This window comes from Indicator indicator, chromosome Z (assembly GCF_027791375.1).
Source record: "Indicator indicator isolate 239-I01 chromosome Z, UM_Iind_1.1, whole genome shotgun sequence".
Taxonomy (NCBI): domain Eukaryota; kingdom Metazoa; phylum Chordata; class Aves; order Piciformes; family Indicatoridae; genus Indicator; species Indicator indicator.
The window spans coordinates 62,858,108-62,879,912 of record NC_072053.1 but is presented as its reverse complement, the minus strand read 5'-3'; the positions used below and the strand labels follow the sequence as shown (position 1 = coordinate 62,879,912).

The 21,805-nt window shown below is 40.4% G+C and overlaps 1 protein-coding gene across 1 annotated transcript in view; it reads right to left on the bottom strand.

Moving 5' to 3' along the window:
• RNF38 (ring finger protein 38) overlaps positions 1-21,805 on the bottom strand; it is a 105,881-nt gene that overhangs the window by 33,625 nt on the left and 50,451 nt on the right. Inside the window, exon 2 of the mRNA XM_054397433.1 lies at positions 7,759-7,829. Within this exon, the coding sequence (XP_054253408.1) occupies positions 7,759-7,829 (71 nt within the window). The remainder of the gene's footprint in view (positions 1-7,758; positions 7,830-21,805) is intronic.

Here is a 21,805-nt window from a genome sequence, read left to right as displayed (position 1 = left end):
CTTTGGGGAAAAAAAAAAAAAAAAAAAAAAAAAAGAGTTCTCTGTTAGGATTTGAACATAGCTTTTGTCCTGAGTAGCTTGTAGAACCTCATTTTCACATGTGTCAGACTCACCATACGCTCTGTGAACTGTGGCAACAGTGGCTGGTTCCTCAGCTGCTACAAAATATATATGCTGGGAGGTTGTCATCTAGAGATGACGTGTAGAGAGAGGTGTATACAACCCCTAAAACAGGATATAATGGGTAAAGAACTCAGTCCTCCTAATGTGACAAATTATGTAAGAATGCAAATATCAGTTAAGAATTGACATGTTCTGTTAACCTAAAAGAGGAGTGAGAAAACACTGCAGGTCCTCAGCTTCAAAGAACAGCTTATACCTGCATAGGTATTATGATTTACTTTAGAAAATAGGATTATTCTTATGCGAGTTAAGGTAAGTTTTGTTAAAATTATCCCAAATCACATGATACCTATCAGAATGTGTATGCAGGGAAAAAAAACCCTCACTCCCCTAAATGGATTCAAATAAGCGTGGTTTGATGACTTCTCAAAATTCATTACGTATTTATACTAAGGAGAAAAAAGAACATGAGAATTTAAAGCAAACAAGAAATTCAAGTGAGATGTGTCCTCTTTTATACAATCTCAAGGTCTGCCTTACGCCAAACAAAGTCACCATCACAAGTACGAATTTTAAGTCACATTTCAACTGAAGATACATGTAAACAACCACATATTGAAAGCACAGCCACAATGTACAAACATTACAGGCAGGTCTCTGTATTGGAATGTGGGGAATAGTGCTGATTTTTCTGATACAATAAGGAAACTGGGAATAAAGAGGAAGAAAGCTTCATACATGATGTCTAACCTTCGCTCAGTAACGACTCATACAAAAATGAGCAAATGTGTGTTGGTCTTGCCAGGCTCTTTATGTTCATAATCTGTACATTCTTGTCAAATCCCACCCACTTAAAACTTTGCTATTCATCTTCACAAGTTCCTTCCACAACTTGATTTAAAATTAGTACTCGTTCCTACCCTTTTACACTTCCTAACTCTTTATTTCCCTTTTTGTTTTATGATCAGTATTTCAACGCACACTTTATTTCCCCAGTTTTCCCAAAAGATTTACACAGAGGACACAAAAAATAATGCCCTTCCTCAATACTTACCAATAAAATAGCTTTAAATATCTTTGCAAGAGATTGATTTTTACAAGTAGGATTTTGAAAATGTACCTCATAAAAAAATATTCAGAGTATCACAGCTTTTTTAAAAGACAGTATCAACACAGTTCATCTAATGAAACAACTGCAATAAGGAAGACAAAGTTCTTAATATTTGTCCAGAGAGAAGGTTAAAGCTTTCATGAAGACTGCCAGACAGAACATCAGCTCAGCAGCACCATAAATTGTGTCATGAATTCTCTCATCCCTGCCCAAACAATGATTTACCTCTTACCGCAATGTCAAAAAAAAAAAAAAAATTTGGCATGTTCTGTCAGAAGTAAATAGAGCTAGTAAAGACAGACCAGAAGGCTAAGATAAGAGTTTCTGGAAAGAGTATAGGGTTGAGTTAATGCAGCTGCTGAGTTTGTCTGGGACAAAGATATTCACCAATTTTGAGAATACAAACAAAACTGCAAGACTGACAGGGTGAAAGGGTTACTTAAAGAGAAAGCAAGCAAAACCCAGCATAAATAGTTACACTCACATGAAGCAGTACACTTTTTTTATAGTATTCAGGGTCATAGTGGGAAATAGAAAACAGCAATGTTATTGGAAGTGAACCAAGATGTTAAAAGTTATGGGGGACCAAATCTGAAATGTGCTCATTGAAAACTCAGAACCGTGGACATTAAAGAGAGATTGTCTCTATTTGTCTCAGGGCAGAAAAGCAAATGCACCAGTCTTTTTACAGCTGTACGGACTATAGAAGATCCTAGGTGAAGCAGATTTAGGCTGCTTAACTATTTTTCTACCAGATAAGGAACAGTTGAACTGCAATCCAGACAAACTGGTTGGACAGTGATCAGTAAAATACTCAAGGTGCAAAAGGGCTTCCTTTCTTTTCCCCTTCGAGTGTTTTTAAAGAGCCGATACTGTTAGCATTTACTGCTGTTAAAGCAAAACCAAGCTCTAGCTTTTATATTCTGACAAACAGAAATCAGTAGAGGGCACCAAAAAGCCGAGAAAGTTTCCTTGATCTTTCAGACTTCAGTAAAGAGACACTTACCCACTTCAAGTGAAACTGAAGAATAAAATCCATGAAAACCACCTTGACAAGATTTATCCACAGCAGAATTTAAATTCAATGTATATGATTATTTAATTTGATACAGTATCTTACATAAAGAAGGAAATCACAACCTGTATTTCTGTATAAACTGGTTAAGCCAAACCTTCGTCTTTTCAAAAGTTTGAAGAACCAGTCAAAAGTTTCAACAACCAAAAACAATTCTCTGAGCCTTATTCCTATCTTCTAAATAACCTGTGGTGAGGGGTGGGAGTGAAAGGGCTACATAAAGATTAAGATTCTCATTAGATTTACTAGCAATTCAGCTCATGTAGTTTCCATGGACTTGTACAACAGCTCTGAGACACAACACAGCTACAATTTAAGTTGCTATTCAGTAGTAGGCCTGAAGAAGCAACTTGTGTTCCTAACTGCACCATTTTTTTATACTCTAATAAGAGCTTGCATAGAAACCATTCAATTCTAACGCACTTTATTTTATAGAGTTGATAAAGTAACATATCTTCAAATAATATAAATTATATCCTGTTATACTGTCATTAAACCATATTGAAAAAATTGTAAGATGATAAATTTACAAATCACAAGAGCACTGATTCCACTCATATCAGCTTCTGAGCTAAACCCGTATTTTTCTTTTTTTGAAAAATTATATACTGTGACTCCCAGAGCACTGCAGGTGCAAAGCAAGGACTGATCAACTTCTCACTTCACTGTAGTATTTATTATATTTTCATTAAAAATATATATAATTGAGATTCAAATCAAATAAAGTTTAACCTGTTACACGTCAGGGAAATGACAAAATAGGCTTCACACAGGAGAATCTTCAGATCCCCAATTTTTTATTTATCCCTTTTATTCATATACCACCTCTTGCAATTGCCACCCTTATAACATGCACTCCCTCCTCTCCTGGTTAACAATTTCCTGGAAACCTTCCACACTGCATTATCCTATGCATGCATAGGGTTTTTTCTTAGATCAACTACACCATCAGCTTTCACTAGCCACTATATTTGCCACAGCATGTACTTGCTCACATCTCATGTTTAATGCTCTCATGATCAGCACCCTCTTTTCCCCTACTGCACACAATGTATCCAAATGGAGTTTCTTCCTCTTTTTCAGAGCAGTAAGTCTCTTAACACCACAGCTATAATGCCCTTTTGAAAGGAAAAAGGCTTGTATTTTTCATTCTTGTAGCACTGCAAAGCAGTTAAGGAGTCTGTTGAGCAAGCAAGTAACAAGTTCCTGGGATGTGGACAATACCACAAATTTGACAATTGAAATCAAAATAGTTGCATTAATGAACGACATTTAACAAAAAGCATGGCAAGAGCCATGCTTAATCAAGTAGTAAGCAATACCTGAATAAGGCAGATTATAAACAATTGTTTTTATTTTACTGTTTTGGTTGCCTTACTAAGTATTTTAAAAACATATCAGAACATGTGCATTTTCTCCAAATACTGCCCTCAGAAATCCATTTCAAAATGCAAACATTGTACATTCATAAACATTTTTATGACTTACAGTGCAACGAACTTCATTGATAGTAGTAACTAAATTACTTGCTATAAACAATTACAATTTAAAAATGGCTGTCTCCAGAAAACATCTGAATGCATAATCAATTTAAAAATACACTTTTCAAGGAAACAAGTAGGATCTTTCTGGTCTAAGTATATAAAAACATTCTTTTTCAGGTTACACAGGAATAGAAATTAACTCACACATAGTGGAAAAAATTATCAGTAAAACTCTCTAAAACTTGGCAATACCAATGTTTCCTTGGACAGCTCTTTCTCTGCTAACTTGAAGGAACAGAAGTCACCTAGAAACTCCGTTTTATTGTACGAATGGGGGGACAATCCACTGTCTGGTGCTTCAGAAATATTTGCTACCTCTTTGGACACAGCGCATCAAACTCACTTGTATTCTTGAGGACAGCATATGGCACTTCAGTTCTGGAAAGTCATCTGATTTTTTTAGGCTACAGTTCTACCTTTTGTCAAAGCAGATAAAGCAAGTTTATCAGGATCAAATGCTTATGCTCCCCGAATTAACCCTGCCGAGTTCACGTCTACCTTGCGAGCCGTCCCACGTGGAAGCACGGCTTTCACGCCAGCACACAAGGAAGATCACTCGGGCTCTCTATCAGCGACATCATGCCTAGGCCGTACGGTCTCCTTCGCCCCCTACTTTCATGAACAGCAGCCCAAGAGAGCCGGGTCCGGCCTCAGGGCGCCCGCTGCCCTACCCGTCGGGAGATCCCAATCTCGGCAGCTGGACTTAATGCTGTCAAGTTAGGAGCACTGAAAGTGCCACCGCCCTCCTAGACCATTACGCGCCGTCCCCATGCCAGTACCTGGGGTTGCGTCTCCGTCTCTTCCCCGCGCCCCGCAGCCACCGTCAACGCGCCTCCTGTCGTCTCTAGCAGGGACGCCGCTGCTGCTGCGGCCCGGGCCAGGCCTACACCTCCCACCCGCACGATCGTTTCCGGGAACCTCGGCCCGGCGTCCTCCGCCCATCACAGAGTGAGTGCCCCAGGTATCCCTCGTCCGTTCTCCTTCCGCGCCGCCGTCGCTCGCTCTCGCAATCTACGCCCGCCGCCGCGCGCCATACTACGCTTCTCCCGGGCGCTGCGGCCAGGCGCACCGCCTGCCGTCTCCAGGGCCTGTGACGGCACTCCTCAGACAGCACAGCCCCAGAGAGGGAGGGGCATCTTCTGTCCGTGCCTGGGGGCGGCAGGCTGGCTGTCCCGCGTACGTCACCGCCACAGCCAGAGGGGAGGAAGGCTAGGCGACCAACGCACGTGCTTGCAAGCAGCGGGTCAACCCGAAATCCTTCCGCGCTTACGCACAGGGCTGAAAGCCGCCCTCCCCTACCCCGCTGTCAGCGTCAAGGGGGCGGATAACCGCACGCGGGCATGTGAAGGCCTGGCTCCTGCCCCTTTTAGTTTCGGTTTGTCGCTCAGCGCTTTGTGCCCGAGCGGCAGCGATGCAAAAATCCAGAGTACAGCTCGCTGCTCTTCCCCGGCCGCAGACGGCTGGCGCCTGCGCTTTCGAGCGCTAGACAGATTCCTGTTCCGACAGCGCCCGCCCACTGCAACACTGCTGCCTCCCCAAGCTTATGACGAAAGAGAGCAACCAGCCGCAGGACGCTGACATGCAAGCCTGCAGGAAAGAGGACAGAACCACGCCTGTGAGACTCCTGTCTGTGTTTCCGCAGTATGTGATGATGCCACCTGCGCGGCAGTCACCGGAACGGGGAGCACCAGAGACTCTCTACTCAAACCCAGGAAACATCACTAAGGCCATTATGTCTCTCAACAACTGCGGCCTGCAATTTGCTCAGCTCATACTCAATAGGCTCTAATCTGTTTTCCTAACATGAGGGAGTGGGTGCGACTGACTAGAACAAGACAACAAAACTCACAGGATCCACATCACCTGCTGATGATATTGGAGAAACATCAGCCTTTAGGCTACCAGTGCTACAGGGAGACTCTTGTGGCAGAACTGCTCAGCAAAGGGAACAAATATAGTAACAGCAAATTGCTTCACTGAAGCTATTCCCCTTAAATAAGACATCATGTCCCTAGCTCTTTTCACATTTCAAATCTTCCTCCATTGTCTGTAATTCAGTCTGCTTAAAGTTTTCCCAAATCTGATCAAGAAAAACATCTGCTATCTGGTATAGAGAATTCAGTCTCTACCAGGCACAAAAGTCCATGCCAGATGTGAAATGAAAAGGCATAAAGCCTACTAAATATAGCCGACATTTGAGGGAAACACATATTTGTAATAATACAAGCAAAACACACTTTCTCCTTTTTAATATAATTCTACTTTAGTTGGCTTTTACAGTTGGGAATTCTCATTTGGTGCTGAGAACCAACCAATGAGAAAGGCTGGTTTCTTCTACCATCCCTAAATATGCAAGAAATGAAACTTTTGGCCCAGCTTCCCTATTAATATGGTGGCAGATGGTGTGCCAAACAACTCAAAAGGCTATGCGCTCTTCTGAAATTTAAAAGTAAGCCAGCACACCCCTTCCTACTCCCTCCTCCCAAACGTGTGAGGCACCTAACAGAAAAGAATTTCCAACAAGACTTAAAAAACTGTTTTATTTGCTCTGGTATGAAATGAAACTAAGAGAAGACAATCTAACACACAGCTGATGTTCCAGGTAATGATGGAAAAAGAAGAATGTTGAAAGGGAATGTCAGTGTCAAATTGGTGCAGTGGGATGGCTCTGAAAGGTAAATTCCTCCACCTGCTCCTCACCTAAGAATCTTCCAGGAACAGAGTGCACAAGGACAAAAAAACAGAGCAGTGAATACTATTGAAAATAATTAACCAGTTAATTGAGTGGAAACATAAAACAATTTCATTGTGTTCTGGATGGCACGTTTGACCAGTATATGTAGATTAAAATAGGTCCCAAATCTAGGATGATAACTAAAAAGTAATTAAAAAAATAAGAGGAGGAAAAAGGAGAAGGAAAAAAGAAAGCAGTAGAACAATAAAACACACCCACACTGAAAACAAATCTAGCTCTAGGATAAACTGGAATAGCTATAAAATTAACTTATGGGAGGATTTCAAAACACAAGAGTTTGTGCATTTATCAAGGTACTGCCTTCCCAAGAAAGATAACCCCACTAATACATGCCCTTTTCCAGGCATATCAAGCAAAAGAAGTTAGTTTGCTATGAAGTTCCATACTTGAAAACAATGTAATACATGTTTACATGTTGAACTAATATTAAACAATTTGCATTATTTATGGACAGTAAAGCTTAAGGTAAAACCATCAGCAATCACAGAAACATGAAAGCAAGTCTCACAAGCAGTTCACTGCAAAATTTTTGCCTTCTGTATGCCACAGTTATACTACTGATACATGTATCACTGAACATTTAATATTCAGCACTCTGTTGACAAAGCAAGCTAATCGGAGAATGTGTCAAATAAACAGATGGGGAAAATGTTTGCACACTACTAAACAGGTTGGTATTTTAAGGCTGCAGCACTGAAAAGAAACGTCCTACTTTTAAATCCTGAAGTTCCCAGCTCTAAGACAGGAAAATAACAACTAGTGCAAAAAGGCTTTGGCTACTTAGCTAAGCCCTAACTTTTGAAGTGAGAAGCAACAAGACATCCCACCTTACATAAAAATCAGCAAAAACATTGCTGTTCTTTACTAAGGGTGTCAATATGGCAATCGTGACAAAATCTTTAGAATAGCAAAGGAATGCAAACACACACAAAAAAAGAAAAACAGAGTACTAAAGACAGATTTTTCCTTGACTGACTAAAAATTGTCTTAAGTAAAATCTACTTCTTAATATGCTACAGTCAGTTCAAAGAGTAACTGAGAAAACTGACTAGTATACCTGCAAAACAAACTGTCTTTGTAGAGTAAAATAAGTACATAAACACCCCAATACACATGCATCTTGTGAAGGAAACATTTTTGTATGCCTCACCTTGTCACTGTCATCATTACAAATGTGATCTTGACGGACTGAGTGGCATTGAAAGGACGTACCAATGCTACCTACAAAAGAAGAGGGGTGGGGATGGGAAGGAAAAATATAAGTCATTAAAATGATAAGCCAATTCCTATGAACATTAAAAACAAAGACAAATTTAGCAAACACTCCTTTTTTCCTACACAGAAGACAAATTTAGTTGCCAACAGCTGTCTCTGACAAATTACACATTTAATTCTGATAATGGAGTAAGCATCAGAAGTATGCTACCAACAATGTCTTCACAGATTCTAAATGTTTAAAACCAGAACAAAAATAGAAATACTTCATCAGTCCCAACCAAACACATGTTGTGAAGTACACACATACATATAAATAAGAAGCTACACACTTCATATTTAGGCAGCAGAGCTGTGTCCCATATCCTTCACTATGGGAAACTTGCAGCACCCTGGGTAGCCACAAAATAACAGTCTCTTTCCAGTGATCTCTTAAGAATGAGCATAAAATTCCAAGGTCAAAGCAGCAAAGTTTTAATGACATCCATTTTGCTTGTAGTGGTTTCTGCCAGCTTAATGTCTTTCCATGTTTCTATATGCTTAAGGAAGAAGGGACAGCAGACATCTACAAAGGTTTTCCCCAGGTCTGAGGCTGCTGTCCAAAGAGGGAGACAAACTAAAGTTTGATTGTATTCATACAGACTCTCAAACAGATTTACAGAATTCTTACACTGTAAAGTTTTCTTTAGCATGCTGTTTCCTTGCTCAGAACGTACAGGAGTGGGGTAACTGCTATTGTTGAATTTATGCTTGATTTAGATTTATGCAAAACATGCGTTTTAACTAGGAACACTCTATATGCTTTCTTGAAATTTGGAATCAATTCAAGCTTAAAGGGAAGCTACAATCCTCCAAAACCCCACAGTGCTAAGGATAAGAGTTGAGAGCTTTCTGCCCATTATGCCAGAAGCAGAACTAAGGCAAAATATGACCTCTTGGTTTAGTCTAAGATAAAAAGATAAGCAGCCAAAAATGAAAACAGTTTGATACTGCCAAAGAAGAAGGACATTGAGTTGCTGGAGCGTATTCAGAGAAGGGCACAGGATTTGGTGAAGGGTCTGGAGAACAATTCTTATGAGGAAGAGCTGAGGGGACCATAGTTGTTTAGTCTGGAGAAGAGGAAACTGAGGGGAGACCTTATTACTTTCTACAACTACCTGAAAGGAGGTTGTAGTGAGGTGGGTGTTGGTGTCTTCTCCATGTAACTAGTGATAGCATGAGAGGAAATGGCCTCAAGCAGCACCAGGGGAGGTTTAGATTGGATATTAGGAAAATTTTCTTTACTTAAAGAGTGGTCATGCATTGGAAAAGGCCGACTAGGGAAGTGATGGAATCACCATTCCTGCAGGTTATTTAAAAAATCTGTAGACATGACACTTCAGGAAATGATTTAGTGGTCATGGTGGTGTTGGGTTCACAGTTGGACTTGATGGTATTGGAAGTCTTTTCCAACCTTAATCATAGACTCATAGAATGGTTTGGGTTGGAAGGGACCTTAAAAATTATCTAGTTCCAAACCATCTGCCATGGGCAGGGACACTTTCCACTAGGTCAGGTTGCTCAAGGCCTCTTCCAGCTTGGCCTTGAACACCTCCAGGGAGAGGGCATCCACAATATCTCTGGGCTACCTGTTCCAGTGTCTCAGCACCCCCACTGTAAGGAATTTCTTTCCAATATCTATCTTGTGTTTGTGACACACTAGTTAGATTTTAGATGTTCCTTCTAATTCAAGAACCTTTCAAACTGTAGTGAAGAGGTTACTTAGAGTATTTTGTTACTACAACAAAGAAGTTAGAGATGAATTCAACAGAAAATACAGCTGCTTAGGCTGATCAAGTAAGAGATGGCCAGAAATTAGCAATATTATAGTGATTAATTTCTTTTTTCCTATACACATAAATCTGATCACAAAGAAGAAATGCTCTGTCTTGCCCAGTGGTTGCATCTATGCTATCTGCATATAATACATATTAGACTTGCCATTCTTCCCTATTTTCTTCCATTCATCTTTGTATAAATTCCAACAATTTGAACTTCCACACAGTTCTTAGAAGTTTCAATTCACTTTAATTTCTGCCATGGAAGTGATTTATTGCATGCTGGGAAGAGCTAATATTTTGCAGTTGTGTGGCAAAACACACCATTGGTAACTTTTAAGCAACTCCTGAGCATAAAGTACCCATATCTAAGAGGCTATGATAAAATTCTGGATGTCATCCTAGCCAGAAAGCAGCCTGAAGTCATTAGACTCCTGAAATTCTCTCCTTTCCTTCCTCTTGCCTCCTCTATTTGCCAAGAAATCCATGCTCTTGTTCAACTGCAAACTGTAGGTCTGCTAGTGTTTTCTGACATCTGGTGTCCCCTTCTACCCTCTGGCCTCAGTCAGAGTTACTGGTAAAGCTACCAGCCCCTTTTGCCTACTACAATGCCTAGCTGAGCGATGGTGTCCTTGATTCCACATAACCCAGTGAAAACTTCTATTTTGTAAGCATCAGAAGGCATGGTTAAGAGTCTGCAAGTCTCTTCTTCAGTTTTTTCCTTTCCTGAAGCTATCAGGGAAACTCACTGTAACAAACTGCATGATTAATATTAATAATCAGTAGGAAATGGGATGAAAATGACATGACTGTAAGCTCACATTAAAATATGCACATTTATTTCTTTTAAGTATACCTTTCAGTCACACTTCTGATTGAATATCACCTCTCAAGACATTTTAGGAGAAAAGGAACCCAAAGGCAAGACTTCGTTTTTTAAAAACTTAAAGTCTAATGTATTGTAACAGTGTCAGAGCTTAAAGATGTTAACAAAGAAAGTACCTTAATGCAGAAAAATGCCTGAATAAAAGCCTAAGAGGCAGGCCTCTAAGCTTCATAAATAAAGCTCATCTAAAAAGCCAGTACTGAAGAAAGACATTTTTACCTGCAGTTTCTGCTTGGTCTCTCTACAAGTCTGCATAATTAGCCTTACTTTAAACAAAGAATATGTGATTTAAATGTAACAAATTCTTAAATGCCAACTGGACTGCTTACTTCAGGAAGTATTTACAAACTGGACCTCACAGAAGTGCCTGAATATAACCCTAAGTCCTTTCTTTCCCTCTGCTCCCAAATGAACTTACAATAATGTCCCCCTCATCTCACAAGAGAAAACCACTGTGGCCTAGCTGTTGCCTTCCTCCTTCTGCATTCACTTTAGCAGCTCCATCTCTTCTAGTGAAGAGTGGGAACAACTATACTTCACACAGACTGGTAACCCACAGGATCAACCCTTTGTAGTAGTCTCACATACGGAGAGGCCACTGCTTTGGCCACCCAACTTTACTCTGCAAGGTCCAAACTCTGAGAGGATTCTTGTATTTTTAAGTTAAGCACATATCTTTGTGGAAATCCAAGTCACTTCCACACTAAACTGTCTAAGTTATCATTGAATGCGTTGGGTTGGAAGGGACCTCTAAAGGTCATCTAATTCAACCCCCCCAGAAATCTTTAAATACAGATCAGGTTGCTCAGAGCCCCAACTAGCCTGGCCTTGAATGTCTCCAGAGATAGGACTTCCACCCTCCCCCTGGGCAATCTGTTTCTCTAAACAGCTCCTCCTGGGGTTGTTTAGCCTGTTTCAGTGTTTCACCACTCTCATAGCAAAGAACTTCTTCCTAATCAGCTGCATGGTTGCTAAGTGTGCAGCTGAAGTCAGATACCACGTAAAACATCAGAAGATTCTTCCTCAACTAATGATGCAGTATTACTGGATAAGCAAAGGCTTTCAGTAAGCATAAAAAGTTTTATTGCCAAATTACTAAAATAATTTCTATACAAGACTTCTATACATAAGCTATAGTAACCAGCATGGCTAAGGCAAAAAAATCAGGTAAAAAAGTGAAATAATTGTACTTTTGAAGTGTTCTTCAACATTCAACTTTGCAGTTAAAAACAAATACTAATTGAAACACATCAGAAGTAAGTCGTTACTCTTGGCTTTTTAATCTCAAAACATTATTCAAATTATATTTTACATTTCATGCAAGGACAAAACTACTATTTCAAAGTTTGTATTTTCCCATCCTCACAACGCACATACAAAAGCAAGGAATGTTTTCCATAAGCTTATTGAGAGCTCTGTGTTTTGCTCTGGGGATCAGTTTTTCTTGCTTATTAAAGGACCAGTTCAGCAAGAAGTCATCCAAGGAAAAAAACTACAACAGCAATAAAGCTTCAGGAAATTAAGTTAATGCAGAAATACTATCAAACTTATCAACACAGTACCACCACTTTACTGGTACTCTTAGTACTCACAATGTCAGGAGAAGCGAATCTGATTAGACTACACAGCAAAATATCCACAAAGTCTGTTAGCAGATTGTTATATCTAATTGGTAAGACACATTCAGAGAAAACAAACAACAACCAACCACATAATGCAGTAAAGTCAAAGCCTATTTCTATCAAGTAGCCTATTTAATCATAGGGCCAAAACTAGGAATTCGCTTTCTATTCCAAGAATGATTTACCACAAGGATGGTCTATACAAGATCTCTGAGATAAAGAAGTGATCTTTCTAAAGTGATACCATATATGAAGTTCTAATCTGTTATTATAAAATGAATATAAAACTATGCATGTATTAACAGGTGTATTCTGTTTCCTCCACAACCCTACCACAGCCAAATGGTATTGTAGAGTTCAATCCAGGCCTACTTTAAAACAGAAACTTAAAAACTATTTCTTCAATTGGGATACAATATAACACTGTTTAAACGTAAGCACTTACTCAGAGTAACACTTCCACATAAATTATTTAAAATACACTCTTCATAAACAGAAGGTGTTCAAAGATAGGTTTGATTACAGGGTAGAGTCAGACCATCCCCTTTCGATTACCTTTGCATCCTTCCGTCTCTGATGAAATGAGTTCATAAAGATCACACTGTTTCTGGCTTGCTTTTAATGGCCAGACACTGAAGGAGTGGCAGATGCTCTATATTAACCCTCTTTCCCTTCCCACAGGGGAAAGAGAAAGGGAATAAGGAAGAGAGATTTACGGACTGGAAAAGAAAACTGAAACTATTTGAATGACAATAATGACAATACAATGAAGTATATAAAAATATAGATAAAACCAATATTGAACCCAGCAACCCTTGTGTCAGTTATGTCACTCACCACTGATGCTATGGCAAGCACTGTGGAGGTCCCAGACTGGACACAGCAGCAGACGGGAACAAGATTCTCGAACAGGAATCAGGAACTCATGGGTTGGGATCAAAGCCAGAATGGACAAAGTCCTCCTGGGATGCCAACCATAGAAGAAGAGGGCTTGACCCTCAAGATCTCTCAGCTTTATAAGTATGATATATATACTTGGTCAGTTTAGGGACACTTGTCCCATCTGTTCCTCCCTACAGGTATGGCCGTTTTATTCTTCATCTCATAGTACACAACATTTAGCAGTGACCTTGGTTGCATATCAATCCTTGGTGTTAACTAGAAACATTGAGCTTTAGCACTCCTAGAAGCAAACACTGTCTGCAAAAATGTACCACTGATTCCATAAAGTGCAGTTACTTAGAAGAGTCTGAGATGAAAAGTAAAATCACGGAACAGAATTAGTTCTGCTCTAACTCAAACCAGGACAAAGTGTCAACCATGGATGATTGCCAGTGTATCAAGACTAGGATACCATTTAAGAATTTGTAGAGGCTAGCCTGGCAGATGACTGGCAAGTAGTCCCCAGGGAAATTCACTGGGGTTTAAATTCAATGGGCATAAGCTAGTTTCAAAGAACCATAAAATGGTTTGAGTATGAAAGGACTTTTAGAATTAGTCCACCCTGCCTGCCATGGACAGGGACACATTTCCTTAGTTTGGGCTGCTCAAAGCACCAACCAATTTGACACTGAACACTTCAATGACAGGTGATTTTGAACTTCTCCACAACAGGACAACCTCTTCCAGTGTTTCTCCACCCTCAACATAACAGCTTTCTTCCTTACATTCCTAAACCTTACCTCTTTCAGTTTAAGACCACTGCCCCTTGTCCTGTCACTACAGGCCTTGGTAAAAAGTCTGTGACTCTTTTATAAACACATTTAAGTACTGAAATACCACAAGAAGGTCTCCCCAGGGGCTTCTAGAAACTTAATAACCCTCACAGCCTTTCTTCATTGCTGTCACCAACTGGTTTAGGCCAAGCTGGCAGCTGAGCCCCATGTCCCCTAGCCCCTGGCAGGATGGGACAGAGAAACTGGAAGCAAAACGCAAAATTCTGCAGGCTGAGATAGAGTTCAACAGAACAACACAAAGAATGAAGAAATAGCAGAGAATAACAACACTAATGAAGCAATATGTAACGGGAGTGATATAAAATTGAACCAGCTCACCAAATACAGCCCCATGAAAAAAACCTCCACCCCTGCCCAGATCAGTCCCCTGCTTGTTATAGCAAGCAGGACAGTTGTATGGTATCAAATATCCCACTGGCTGGTTAAGCTGGCTATCCTGGGTATGGCTCCTCCCAACTTCTTGTGAAGAAAATTAACCCCATTTTAGCCAAACCTGGGACATTAATCCACCCCTTATTATAGACCTGTCATGGTAGGGCCATGACATGACCCAGCACCAACCCAGCCAGGCGTTAAGATGTCTAGACAGGGTCCCTCTCTCACCCTTCCTTCCTGCAGAAAGGCAGGGCAACGTGGGAAAAAGAACAAAGGCGACAGGGCCCCTGCATGTCTGGTAAGCAAGTGTTTACCTGGGATAAGAGCATGTATGCTGACCACTGCTCCCCCAGAAACAAGGCCTTTGTTTCTGCATTTTATGGTTATAGCCTGGCAGAACGCCTTTCCATTGGGCAGCTATACCTTAGCTTCAGTTGCCCCAATTGGCCCAATCGATCTCTGGCCAGGTATATATACAGGCTGACTTGGTAGTCGCCTTTGCCTTGCTTTAAGCCTTGCTTCAAGCCTTGCTTTAAGCCTTGCTTTCAAGTCTACTTGGACCTGTCTTGTAGAAGCTGCCTCGAGTTGCCTTGCCCTACCTCAAGTGCCTGGTCCAGAGCCTGGGATAAAGCCACGAGCCATACACAGCAAGCCGGAGAAGCCACAAGCCTAGAAGCCGGATCTGCCTAGCCTGCCTCCCCTTGCCACTAGAGTCGTGCCGTGCCTCAGTTTACCCAGAAACCAAGCAAGTGCCCGTCGTGAGAAGTGTCATTAACCACCTGCCATCTGCTGACGCCAGATCAGCCTGGGACAATGTGGCACCCTCCTTGACGGCACTCTGCCATGCCTGTGCCACACGAGAGCACCCCAAAGCTTCATAGCTAACACAGCAACAGCAGCAGCATTCCCCATGTGGGTAGAACCAGCTGTGAGTAATTAATTAATTAATTGCCCTTTTATGGCCTAAGGCTTCCTACTGAGTCTCCCCCTGCTGTGACTGAGCACTATCTGCTCCCAGGGACCTTCTCTTTCCAAGTTATTACCTCCTAATTTGCACAGAATTGTTGTATTTTTCCCAAAGACTGTACATTCCTATTGTAAATATATATTCCAACTGTACAACGATCCTATTTAATGAGTTTTGGCAATTTTCATATTAATAAAGGGCTACTAGGATTTTTATTAATACCCATTTGCCATATCATTTATTAATTAAGGGCAATTTCTTAACCTCCCTTTACAAGACTATATATGTCACCCAGAATTATTTAACAATTAACATCAGACAAGGTAATTCACTGTCTATTCTCACCCAAAATTAGTTCACCTTGTGGTACACACTAAACTTCTTGAGTAGAGCCAGCTCAATTGGCAGATCCTCTAGTGTTAACTAACTAGATGGTTAGTCAACTAACTGTGTGTCTCTGTTGTTAAAGGTCCCACCCTCCCAGTGCTTTCAGTGTAGCTTTGAACAGTGCACTGCAGAGTTTGATTCTCCCAGTATCTGGTGCATGACAAGGCATGTCTTGCACTCCCTCAACACAGTGATTTTTTGTCTCAGCTGTTTTGAAGATCATAGAATGACAGAATGGTAGGGGTTGGAAGGGGACCCCCCCCCCCCTCGCCAAAGCAGGATCACCTAAGGCGGGTCACACAGGAACACATCCAGGTGAATTTTGAAAGTCTTCAGAGAAGGAGACTTTAAACACTTCCCTGGGCAGCCTGTTCTAGAGCTCTGTCACCCTCACAGCAATGAAGTTTTTCCTGTTACTGAGGTGGAACATCAGGAAAAACTGATGTTTCAGTCTATACCCATTACCCCTTGTCCCATGAAAAGGCCCCACTGAAAAGAGAGTGGCCCCTTCTTTTTGACACCCACCCTCCAGATGTTTATAAACATTATAAGATGCCCTCTCAGTCTTCTCTTCTCCAGGCTAAACAGCCCCAGGTCTCTCACCCTCTGCTTTTAAGGGAGATGTTCCAGTCTCCTAATCATCTTTCATCCAGCCCTCCACTGGACTCTCTCCAATACTTAGTTCCCTGTCTGTCTAGTTCTGTTCTAACTAAAATCAGAACAGATTGTAATATCCAGGTTATTTGGAGGAAACAAAGAAAAGGTCATCAGGGCACTTCTTTTATCCCTGCATGTACAAATTTCACTTCCACAACATCACTTCTCCTCACTTTCTGGATATATTATCTCTCATGAGGTCTGGTAAAGCTTTCACAAAGACAGAATCTTTCTGTAGAAAATCAGCTTGCTTTATCACAAACATCAGTATCATTGTAATCAATGAGGCAAAGATTCTGTGAAAGTAAGAGGCAAATTCGGCATCTACACAGCTGAATGTTCCTCTGGAAAACCAGGTTCTCCTTTTTTGGAGTACCATTCAGTAAGCAAGTTATATCAAGCTTTGCAGCACAACAATCCTGTGCTAATTTGTTGTGATTCTCATGGGAAAATTATGTAATTAGTTTTGACTATTTTCTCTGGCTTTTAAAACCAAGATGCACTACCACATGCTTTGTCCTGTCTTGGTATTCCTTTCCATGTGCTTCCTCTAACTACATCTCCATGGCTCCTAGCCGCTGTCACCATCTAGACCCACTCGCTCTTGTCCACGCTATGCTCATTTGCAAAACCTTTTCCTTCCACACTGTTCTGAGGAGGAAGGATATCAACAGGTATACAAAGTCCCTAAATTTAGCGCCTGTGCAAATATTGGGCAGACTTGTAAAGAATAGTTAAAACAACTAAATGAGCTGGCCACCAGATGTGCAGAAAGCACCATGTTTGTTGCTTTCTATTTTCAGTATGTCTGAATTCTGATTTCTTTTTTTATGATTTTGATTTTTTTAAGGCTCTTCTTTACTTCCATGGGGATGGTAAACCAGAACACTAGCACAAGAGTCCAGGCTTCTGCCAAGCTGCAGATCCCAAGAGCATATTACTTAACTAGAAAATTTCTCATGAAGAAATACTCCAAGAAATTTGTCTGACCAGAGAGAGTGGCAGAGTGCCTTTCTGTTTCTCCTGAACCTTGGAGATAGCAGAACATTTCCTCTGAAGTCTTCCCAAATGTTACACTGGAAAAAATTCATATAATGTGTCACAATTTGGGAAAAAAAAATCTATGAAAAACTGCTATCTTCAGGTTTTCAGGTAACTGTTGCACTCTTACCAGCTCAGCTGTTAGGAAATTAGATATATACTTCATCCACACAAAGAACTTTCTTTTCAAGAAACACCACTCTAGTATTTCTAAGACCTTAAAATTCTAAGTAAATTTCAAAATTCAAAAATTTTAAATGCCTGTTTGAAAAGGCAGAAAATTTCCTCTGAATAAATGTTATAAAAACAACCATATGCCTAGGATGGATATGAAAATTTTCCAGGGTTAAATAGACACCTTTTTTAGTATCAGTAAAACTCCAGCGCTGCCCCGTTGAATAGCAGGAAGGCAACTTTTCAGTATAGTTAAGTCAGTTGCTACTTTTCATGCTATTGTCTTTTCTCTTTAGAAAATAATTAAGTTCTCTGGCCTATTTTCTCTGATTCTTTAGGCCACCAAGTCTAAGTGAGTTTAATGTTAACAGAGCCACTCTTCTGATATAAATCCAGGACCCATATTAGAAATCCCTTCTGGTTACTAAGTAGCAAAATTCAAGCTCTCTCTAGATGAATACTCCAAAGTTTAACTGAAAAACCCCCAATTCAAATAGGTATCCTGCTTGGCAATTTGAATCAATTAAAACCAATCTAGTCTATTTTTTATGTGAAGATGGTTTTGTGTGGTTGTCTAAGAGTTTTGTCTAAGGTATATTTTTCTCCCACTTTAAAGGTAGACAGAAAGTGTGTACAAATTGGTATTTGTTATCAGATGTGCACATGGAATCTTTGAATTTAATTTCCTTAATTTTTATGCTTCAATTACTTATCATTGCTAATGTGTTTCTCCACTAGGTTATATACTTTGATATGCTGTTCGCTGTTGTGTAACTCATGTTGGTGATTTAGCAATGATATAAAAAAATCTTCATTTCAAGCAACACAGTAACATTTCCCAGTTACACCATGGAAAAAAAGCCACTCGTTATGGAGTATCTTTTCGTATACAGGCACACACTGCTGTTCTATTTGACCAGGCAGTTGAGGCCCAACGCTGGACCCAACCGAAGGCTCCTGTTTCTTGTCCAAACCGTTGGGCCGCCACCGGCCCCCTGTCCCAAGCCAAGCCATCCTGCCTGGCATGGGTGTGATCACTTGCAGCCACCAGGAGACGCCTGCAGGAACACAAGGGCCGTGTTGGCGAGGCAGGCATAACCTCCGTGCTGTGCAGCCTCGCAGGTGCCCCTCACAGTTTGACCAGGCTTGAATGAGTTATCCATAGTTTCACTTAAAATCTTTCTGAATCAAAAGAAGCGAGATGCCAGGCATGTTGGCCTAAACATATGCTGGTAAGTACATCAACAAAGTAAGCAATTCTGTCTTATGAGAGCATTTCTTTACAAGGTATGAAGCTGCAAAAGGTAACTGGATTATTTTGCTGAAAGTTAAAAGCAAATTGCTGATTTATTAGTTTTTTTTGCTGGTCATACTTTCAGCAAAACCAGCAAACAGGACCTTTGAGGAAGTATGACAGCACAATATAAATACTTTCAGGTTGCTACAAGTTGATTATTAAAAATAGTGATATCAAAATATGTAAATTCTAAATGGGTCAAATGTTTACTTTGTAGATACCTAATAGCTGAGAAACTTTCCTTATCAGCCTCCCCTCAGATATACTTGCGGCTGTGCATATGCATGTATGGCATATACACAAGTCCAGGTACCAGACATATCATGAGCCTTTCTTTGCTGCCTGGGATGCATGCAATGACCAGAGTGACCTGCAATCAAGAACTCACACAGACCTGGACCTTGCTGCCACTTTCCTTCATCAGTATCCAACAGCCCTGCTTGGCAACCCTTGATGTAATTAAAGCAGTTTTGTCACATCACTGCTCTTAAAATAACCAAGGGACAGAAAATCAAGCAGCCGCAATCCTTCATTCACAGAACACGCACAGAACTGAGTCTGCCTGCAAACGTCTCCCGGTGCTGTTCCACTTGGTACTGCAAGGAAACTAAAATGCATAGTAAAACTTGGAGTATTACAGTTTATACTGGATAGTTTTATCAGATGTTAGACAGGAGGCAAAGCACATTCAGCTACCAAACAAGTGAACTAAAACCCTAAAGTGAGCACACTTTTTTTTTTTTAATTTAAATGTGTGTGTAACTATACCTGCTTGCTTGATAGGTTGCAAAACTTGGGGAGCTGCCTGAACACAGTGTAGAATGTGGCACAAATTATAATTTTATTACTTTACCACCAGCTTTAAAAGGACAAGGCAACATGTATAAACAAGAGCATATTTTTTAGACTAAAATCTGTCATACAACACGCTATAAAACAAAGTCCTGTTGATAGTTCTACTCCAGCTATTTCTCAACAACCTTCACTCTAAATCTCACTTACAGTGAGTCAGCCTCACCTGCACTTTTCCAAAACTGAAGCAGCTAGCAAGTAAAACTGGAACTAGATGTAGAGCTATGTATGATTTTATAGTAAATATCTGCTGAATAGGCTTCTCTCAGAACTTTCTTCTTGCAAAGTAATACACAAATAGAAACTTCCTCTAAATCACCTGCCTGAGTCCCTGGAATCACTGAATGATGTATGTAGCAAGAGCTGAAGAGAATGAAAAATAATCAGAAATGTGTACACGCTCATGTGGCAGGAGACCCAGCCCAGGAAGGCCACACAATGCTGTTAATTTCACTGGAATCAGATGAGAACATGCACACACAAACTGACAAAGTCACAGCTCTGTTTTTACCAGCTATGACAAACTGTATGCATGCATATTGTATTTCTGTGCATATATGTTTACAGGGAACCATTACAGCGTACTCAAATGAATATAAAACAAATCCCTAAGACATTCTCTGTACATAAGTTTTACCATGAGTTAACAGTAAACGTTTACATAAAAGTTTAACACTCTGTACACGCAATGGAAACAAATTAGATGTATTGAATTAACAACCCAGTAATTATTATACAAACTCAACACAGCTGTAGGAACTAGAAACAGCAGCCAAATCCACAAAACCTCTACTACTTGGGATGAAATCATGCTTTTAAATTAAAACAAACAACAATTACAATAACAACAACAAACCCCACAAAAACCCCAATAAAAACCCTGAGCAAACAAGCAACAACAAAACAAAACCAACCAAACAAAAAACACAAAACAATAAAAAAATCCAAACAACACACAAAGATACCAAATAGTAGCATTTCCTTTGGCTCTGGCCAGGAATGCCAAATTCTATTGCCTTAGCTACAGTACTAGTAGTTGAACATCTTTTAACAGGTTTCATTAAACTGCTAATTCTATTTGAAGATTTTCCTCCTGTCCTCTTCTTGAACAGTCTTAAAGAACCTGAAGACAAAAATCAACAAGCAAACAAACAAACAAAATAACCCCAACATAGCAAGACTTTGGAAAGGGCTGTTATCAGTGGATGCAAAGGGAGCCAGTGTGAATGAATGCAAGATATTAATGCTTTCCACTTTCTTCTTTGTGGAGCAACATCACTAAAGGCAATACATTGATTTCTCTTTTTCAATTCATATCATTTCCAGCTGGAAAGGGAGCAACGTTGAGGCATCTGTCTGAAGTGTACAAGCAACCCAAGAGCAGACTGTGCATCCAGTCACAACATAACGTGATTGGAAAAACTGACACAAAGCAGGAATCACCAACTTGTAAAGGACAGACTGAAGCTCCTTGCAGAATGCTGTAAGGGAAGATGAAGATGGAAGGCTGCCTTTATGCAAAAGAACTTTGTATATGTGGAGGTCTCTCAGAGGACAACAGCTGAATGAAAGCTTGTGGTCCACATCAGACAAGATGCTAGTCACCATGGCATCACAGCAGAAATGGCTTTCTTACATATCTTCTGAGGAGACAAAATACCCTAAACAACTTGAGAATTGATCTTGATCACAGCCCTAGTTCTTACGAATTACTTTAATCTCATTAACATATACAGTAAAAATTATAGAGAAGGTGGTGACCCACACTGGCAAGGAAATTCCTAGAAAGAGTATCCCTTTCATATAAGTGCTGGATAGTTAACCTGGGATGGCACACAGCTAAGCACATCTGCTATTCACTATAAAGGAAGTACTGATTAAGAACCTAAAAATCACTGCCAGTGTTAGTAGTAGTGATCCTGTCATAAGGGAGTTCAAGATCCTGAGGTCAGAGAGGGACAGTAGTGCAGACCATGGACACTAAAAGAGCAGACCTGGGGAGTGGTAGATGTGATCCCATTGAAAGCTCCAGCGAAGGGTGAAGGATCACATGAAAACCGGCAGGTCTTAAAAACATAGTCCAAGAACAGGGACAGTTCAGCCCAATACTTGGGAAATCAAGCAGATGTGCCAGGAGGTATGTCGAGTTCAGCCAAGGAGGGAACTCATGG